At 37.5% G+C, this 7233-nt stretch overlaps 1 protein-coding gene across 1 annotated transcript; it reads left to right on the top strand.

Moving 5' to 3' along the window:
• Positions 1-6974, top strand: LOC121894234 (complement C1q subcomponent subunit C-like). Its single transcript, XM_042406682.1, has 7 exons — positions 1-102; positions 1203-1377; positions 2405-2581; positions 3933-4009; positions 5103-5219; positions 5448-5531; positions 6558-6974. The coding sequence occupies exons 2-7, from the start codon at positions 1215-1217 to the stop codon at positions 6702-6704; spliced, it is 765 nt and encodes a 254-aa protein (XP_042262616.1). The 5' UTR covers positions 1-102; positions 1203-1214; the 3' UTR covers positions 6705-6974.
• The last annotated feature ends 259 nt before the right edge of the window (positions 6975-7233 follow it).

Below are 7233 nucleotides of genomic sequence, written 5' to 3'. Positions count from 1 at the left end.
TGTCTCTTCAGTCTAATAAGAACTCTTCATTTGTTCACCAAAAGAGGAAATACCGTCCTTTGCAGCTCTGAATCTCCGCTGGTAAGACAGAAAACTCGACTGGTGAGTAAAATAAAAACTGGTGAAAAACTGATAATAGAAAAAAAAAAACAATTTTCTGTTCAATATTTCTTTATTGTGCTCTTTAAAAAATTACAACAATCAACTAAAACAATCAAACAAATCTTATTTTGTCTGAAATGTTTTGGTACCTTCTCAATATTAAAAAGCTGTTGAGGTAACAGTGAAGCAGCACAATATGTAACTTTGTTCAAACAATGTGTTTGTGGAGGCACATATCAGTTTCTTTTTTATGTTTTTAGGCAATCAACCTCAAATGACCAAGTCATACTGTATGCCATTAACTCCAGTGTCTTTTTTTTTCTTTTAATCTTTACTCTTACACTCTTTTTCCTGGACTGATTTGTGTGTGTGAATAATTTAATGTGTTTTTGTGTGTTTTAATGTTCGGAAACCAGCTTTCCTATAATTCCCCCCCTAAGAGGGACGAATAAGTCATTTGAATCAGTTTTAGATTGATTTTCTTCTTGTTAGACAGCCATTAATTTCAGCTGATTTCTATGTAAAAACAATTTGCAGAGATTTGAATCTTGCTGCAGACAGCTTGTTAAATTAAAGTCATGTTTGAGTCATGTTGTTTTCCTTTTGACTACCCTCACACATTACAACAAAAATGCAATCTGTAGTTTCAAGTTAGCTGTTTAATTATATTTTCCTATAAATTTTATTTCACAAGATGAAGGTCTAACTGTCTAAAGTCTGTTTACAGTACAGGACAAATAATGCAAAGAAAACAAATATGTCTCTGGTTGTTCTGTGTCGATTTTGATCCTTTTTTTACTGTCCAGTCCGGTGTACTCTTAAATACTCCATAGACATATAGGATACAAATACTGAAATCAGAGTAAAAAATAAAATACCCATGATGTGTAAGTTATTACTTTAATTGTAGAATGGCTGCTAGAACCAAAAATACACAGTTCATAACCTCAATATCTTCAATATCGGCTGGTTTTAAAGTCTTAAAACGTGTAAAAATGATTTCCACCAACATATACTTAAATATCTTATATCATTTATTCTCATTATCTCTTTCTTGTGTTTTAACTATTGTCATCACCATCATCACCTTTTTCTTCTAGTGTTTTGGGACCATGGGAGAGTATTATGGGCTGGCAGTTGCGGTGGGCGTGGCCTTGTTGCTGTCGACCGGCCAATGTGATGTGAACTGTAAAGGATTGGACGGTCGACCGGGAGAGGCAGGACCTCTGGGCAGAGATGGATGGCCTGGACAGAAGGGAGAGAAAGGAGAGCCAGGTAAAAGTCTGAAGAGTACACAAACACATAGTTAATGCATACTGATTTGTTCTTTAGGCAGCTTTCTGTATGGAGACCTAAAGTCTTTATTTTGGGGTATTTTATTTATTTATTTGCTTGGTTGGTTGTTCTTTGCCCTTCTAATCATACTGCAGAGTACTCTCAGTAGAGCAGCTCAGGGGAATCAATCATTCCAAATGTGGGAGAAAATAGTGATCCAATCCACTGCTAAAATTTCAAATACTGATTGTATCAAAATAATTATCCTGGAAATATGTCCTGTCGTGATAAAAGCTAGAAAATGACTAAATACTTCAGAAATTAGGAGCAGATTTGTCTCGTTCATTTTGGTTGACAGTTAAACCTGTATTATCAGGGTTGGGGTTTTTTTGGCCACTTGGAAGCAGCAGAAAAAAGTTGTGAACACAAAACTAACATATCATTGTCTTTTAGGTTGATGTGGCACTTGTTAGCAAACAGTTGCTTATTTACACATCCAGCAGTTTAGGAGCAACATTATCATTCATTTGCAGTTGTGTTTCTGTCCACCTGGTCCAATAAGTCCAATACTCACTCTCTTTTAGTTCTGTTTTTAGTCTCTACCGACTCCTGAGGGAAATATCTGGTTCTTTAGCTGCTAAATGCTCCACTATGTTCACCAGCTAGTCTACAGCTAAATGTGTCTCTTTGCTGTTTGGTGCCTAGCAGGTAGTGTACGGTGGGTTTTTAGAGCTTTTTCTCTGGAAATAGCTGCCTTCTGCAGCTGAAAAAGGACGCTATGAGAGCGCTGAGAGTGAACCAAAAAGCTAAACAGCTAAACAATGAGCTGAAACTGGCTATAAATCTCCATAAAGACGAGGGGAGCTGCAGCGTCTGTAGGTTCATCACTACGAGAAACGCCTCTGACATTACACAGTCATTTGATACATTGTTATGATGAAAAATATTAATTATAGCCGCTTTAAGAACAGCATCATGATGCCCTTCTCTCCCGGTAGCTGTTAATCATTCATCTGTTTGTCTTCAGCTGTGGCGGACAACACTCAGGTGGATGCAAACACCCTGCTGATGCTGAGGGGGGAGATGGGGAGTCGGGGCTTGCAAGGGGACATGGGTCCCAAAGGTTACCGTGGAGCTCTGGGAGCAGTGGGTCCATCTGGACAACCTGGTCAGCCCGGCCCTGAGGGGAAGAGCATCGGCCACAGTAATGACACGACCTCTGACTCTCCTGTATATAAATATAACTGACTCTTTAACTTATCTCTCATGTATTCTTTATGCCTAACAAGTTTAAAGAGTAACTGAACACCAGTTAAGTCCTGATACATGTCTTATCACACCCAGTGGTGATGTCACAGTGTAATGACCACACCCTGAGTACACTTCTACATCACGTCAGTAAAGTGAAAACTTCAACAAAAACAAGACTTTGCAGCTGGTGTTGAATTACACTTTAAATGCAGCCATGGCCAATTCTCACACTCCTTATCAGCTAATTCTCCTTATTATATCATAATACTATAAAGCAAATATTTCAACAAATGTATTAAATTAAGGTGCTCACATTTTACTGTACAGATGACAGGATTGATATTTATGCTGATACCTCTTTGAAGGGCCAAAGTCTGAACTACTTTTGTGCTACCTCACAATACTTTTCCCATTGACCCTGATCCATAGAGGAAGGCCATTAGTACAGTATGACCACGGCTGTAGCTGGCTGTGAGTTGAGTTATAGTTGAAGTTGTGGCTGTTTCTGTGGCTGTTGCTATGGATATGTACATCTTAAGCACTGCATGTGATGTCTAGTTTAGTGTACTGGTCATGGTGTATTATCCATGTGTGGACTATGTCTTGGACTGCCCGCTAATTGTGAGTTATTTTTCTTCTTTCTTTCGTATGTTGAATTTTGTGACCACACTGCATTTCCCTCTGGGATGATAATAAAGTTAACCAAATATAGCTACAGCTATACAACTGTACTACGACGAGTATGACAAAAGTGGCTACTCTTTACAGCTCCTAATGTATTAACAGTAGCTGAGAAAACATGGTAAAACTTGACACTCAGGAACCCTGTGCTTCTACCAAATATGACAAGTGTGTTGCTTATATAGACCACAGAGGTTCAGGAATAGTTTCACCACAAAAATCAGCCATGTCTACTCACTGCACACACACGCACAACCCCTGCATGTAGTTCACACTAATTAAAATCTCACATGGCTATAGTCACCATCATGGTGACAGTGGCAGTCCACTAGCTTGCCTCCACTAGTTATCTTGACATTAGTTGCAATGAAAAAGACGTGCACTGTGGTCACAACCAGCTGCTGTAATATTATTGTATATCGTAATACATCCATGTTGTATGTTAGCATCAAAACTCCTCCTTCCTTCCTTTATGGCTCAGAGGGAAAATAAAAAAGTATCTCAAGGTGATGGGAAAGGTAGAAAGAAGGAAAAAAGGTGACCTTGGTCTGTAATATGTCCTCCTCTGTGTTTGATGGTAAAGAAGAGTGATGTTCACCACTGTGTCTCCTCTCTGCTCCTAGGTGATGACTCCCCTCAGCAGGCCAAGTCAGCCTTCTCAGTGATCAGGAATACTAACACTTACCCTACCTTTAACCAGGTCCAGTCTGTCGTCCATCACTCCTCTCTGTCTCTCAACTTTTTCATTATGAAATGTTTTCAACATTTAAGAATACATCTGTTTCTTTCTTTAATGTCTGCTGGAGTAAAAGAAAAGACATTACATTTTAATACTATAATTAAAGGATGTGGCTAGCGATTTTCTGTATTTTTCTCTTTTTTTCAACAGAGTCAAACCAACAATGATCTACTTACAAGTATTGTTTGTATATCCAAAGCCTGATATATCTTATTCCTCTGTGACGAAGGAAGACCTTCGTTTTTGTCCAAAAACTATTAAAAACACGTCAGTGAGCCACACTGTTGCACTGGGTGACATGTTCCTTCATCCCGAAGATCAAGATCACGTTAGTTTGTTTAGAAACGGCTCCAAAGACAAATAACAGCGATCACGTTTTGAGTCTCCAGAGAGTAGTTCTCACTAGCTTATGCTACATATCACAACCTCTTGACTTTGTACTACATTATAAATTCATAAAGAACTTTAGTACAAAGTCAAGAGGTTTTGATATTTATCACAATAAGCTAGTGAAGCTTTGTAAATGGAACCACGTTCCTGCCTTACACAGAACTACTCTCCAGAGACTGAAAACATGATCGCTGTTATTAGTCTTTGGAACTGTTCCTAAACCAAAATCTTCAGGACCAAGGAGCATGTTACCCAGTGCAGCTGTGTGGCTCATTGATGTGTTTTTAATAGTTTGGAGGTCTATGACACAGAGGAATAAGATATATCAGACTTTGTATACGCATACACAATGCTTGAAAATAGATCAGATCATCTTTGGTTTGGTTCTGCACATGAGATTTGATTACAATAAGAAAAAGATTGAAAATTGCCAAAAAAATATATATGTTTAGCCATGCAGATATTTTTTGAGTCATCTGCTCATGTTTTAAAATATCTGTCTTAACTGTTGCCTCTGCCCCAATACACTGCTGATAGTAGCGTGTCTTTCCTGTAAAAGTCTGTTATTCCTTGTTACTTAACATCCAGCAACAAATGACATTTTTCACCGAGTCTTTTATGTTTTTCTCATTCTTGTCATTATTTATCTTGTACTGTCTAATAGGTAGTAACCTACCAGACATATGCGGTCAACAGACCTGGGGACTTTGACAAAGACACAGGTTACTTCACCTGCAGAATACCTGGTGTTTATTACTTCGTCTTCCACTCTATGGCCAAGGTAACACACTGACTGCTTCTTTACATGAGAATAAGTGCTGACCATTTCCTAAAATATATCATGAATGTTTTTGATATCAGAATGTGTTTTATTACTTTCTAGATAGACAGGAGTTTCATTAAATGCAGTAAAAATCAACATGCAGCGAAGAGACTTTAAACCTGAGATGTGATCTAAACCTTCAGCTCTATCATCGCTCTGTGTTACAGTGATGTTGTGTGTTTGTAGGTCAGCATGTGTCTGCGTATCGCCAGTGAGGTTCTGGGCCAAGACAAGATTGGATTCTGTGATTACAACAGAAACCTTGATCAGGTAAGTTTCAATTAGTACCACAGTGCCAAGGAAATATCAGGAGAGGAAGTCTTTCACTGAAATTCCTAATGTACTCTTTAAAATGACTTAATGATGAATCAATAGGTTATTCCCTACCATTTGTCCTTGTGGAGTGCAACTAAACCTTACTCGAGTTTACCTGAAGCTGTGTTTTGATGAACTAGAAGAAATTTGCTATATCTAGTCTTTTGTGCCTGAGCAAATTAGTTTTTTCCCCTTTTTCCACATTATCTTTATTGACAGTACCAATAAACAGGATTGTGACAGTTTGAAATAAATTATAATAATAATAAATACAGTCCAGACAGTAAGTATTTGGACAGTTATACATTCTTTGTCCGTCAGGCTCTCTGACCCTTCACAGTATCCTCTCATAATTAGTCCCCCACAAATATATTTTTCATTCATAAATACCTTATCAGTCATTAATAAATGGGTGATTAATCCTTAATGAAGCTTTCATAGAGCAGAGAGAGTGTATTATTTAGGTTTTACACTATTTGTTTACAAAGAAAAAACACAATCACGCTATACAATAGTCCTATGATACATAAAGCACAAGAACATAACAGCACCATGATTTCAATTAATTGTATTGAATTTGAAGAATACAACAACATTTTGAAGGGTGATTTATGAAAAAATACAGGTCAAATTTAACCCGGAACACCCTCTATCATTCTGGGAAAAGTCTTAACATTTCAGGCTAAAAGAAAGGGTGTTTTTACTGCTCTCACATGTCAAAACGGGTCAAATTTGACCTGAGCAGTATGTAATAGTTAAAGTACCAAGTGTCAGCTTTGATGTGAGTAGGATTACGTCAATATTGAAAGAACTGTGTGGGAGATACTGCCCTTTTACTTTTGTACTGTTGCAAAAACACAGTTTAGGCTGCTTTGGAATCACAGATGGTTACAGGACACAATAATCTGTGTTTTTAGTTGTTTAATATATATTGACGGCTGAGTATTGTCATGAAGTCTTAATGTAATTGTTGTGTTTCAGGTGCTGTCGGGTGGCGTGGTCTTAGAGCTGAGATTTGAACAGAGGGTCTGGCTGGAGTCCTTTAAGGAGCATCAGACAGATAATGATGCAAGAGACTCCAGAGAAAAAGAGATCATCTTCAACGGCTTCCTGCTCTTCGCAAATTAACAAAAAAAGTTCAGTTGTACACTCAATGATTTCACTAAAGCATGGATTCAGTGCTGAAGACTGAGACCGCACCAGTTTATGAATTTAGCATCTAAAAGTCTCAGATTTCAGTTCACACTTTTCAAAAAGCTGTTTTTAAAAGTTGCTTGTGAAACTTTTGATTTGTTCACTGATTTGTTTCCTTTATACTGACTCATGTAAACCTTCTTTAAATGTTTATTTGGTCTGTAAATGCTACTAAAACAAAATTAAAGTGTATTATTGAGTGTGGGTATGTTTGGTATAATTTCATTACACACAGATTTAATACAGACAATCACTGATTTTATTGTAGCTTCAAGCAATCCTCCAAAATCGAGCATTTCCTCCATTTCCACAAATTTTCACAGTTGAGTTTCAAAACATAAAAACTTCCTCTGAGTGAATGCGGAAGAAATTTGGAGATTAGGGAGCACTGTTATGCACTATAAAAAACCTCAGGGTCTGATGTTCTTGTGTGTATAAATGCTAACACTGGCTACTAGTATAT

This window comes from Thunnus maccoyii, chromosome 3, assembly GCF_910596095.1.
Source record: "Thunnus maccoyii chromosome 3, fThuMac1.1, whole genome shotgun sequence".
Classification (NCBI taxonomy): Eukaryota; Metazoa; Chordata; class Actinopteri; order Scombriformes; family Scombridae; genus Thunnus; species Thunnus maccoyii.
This window is presented reverse-complemented; position numbering and strand designations above follow the sequence as displayed.

What these genes read in the sequence shown, in the direction of transcription:
- LOC121894234 (XM_042406682.1), top strand. Translation starts at nt 1,215, where the DNA reads ATGGGAGAGTATTATGGGCTGGCAGTTGCGGTGGGCGTGGCCTTGTTG. An exon ending in GGGAGAGAAAGGAGAGCCAG is followed by an intron (nt 1,378 to 2,404) that starts GTAAAAGTCTGA and finishes GTTTGTCTTCAG; the next exon opens with CTGTGGCGGACAACACTCAG. An exon ending in ACAACAGAAACCTTGATCAG is followed by an intron (nt 5,532 to 6,557) that starts GTAAGTTTCAAT and finishes GTTGTGTTTCAG; the next exon opens with GTGCTGTCGGGTGGCGTGGT.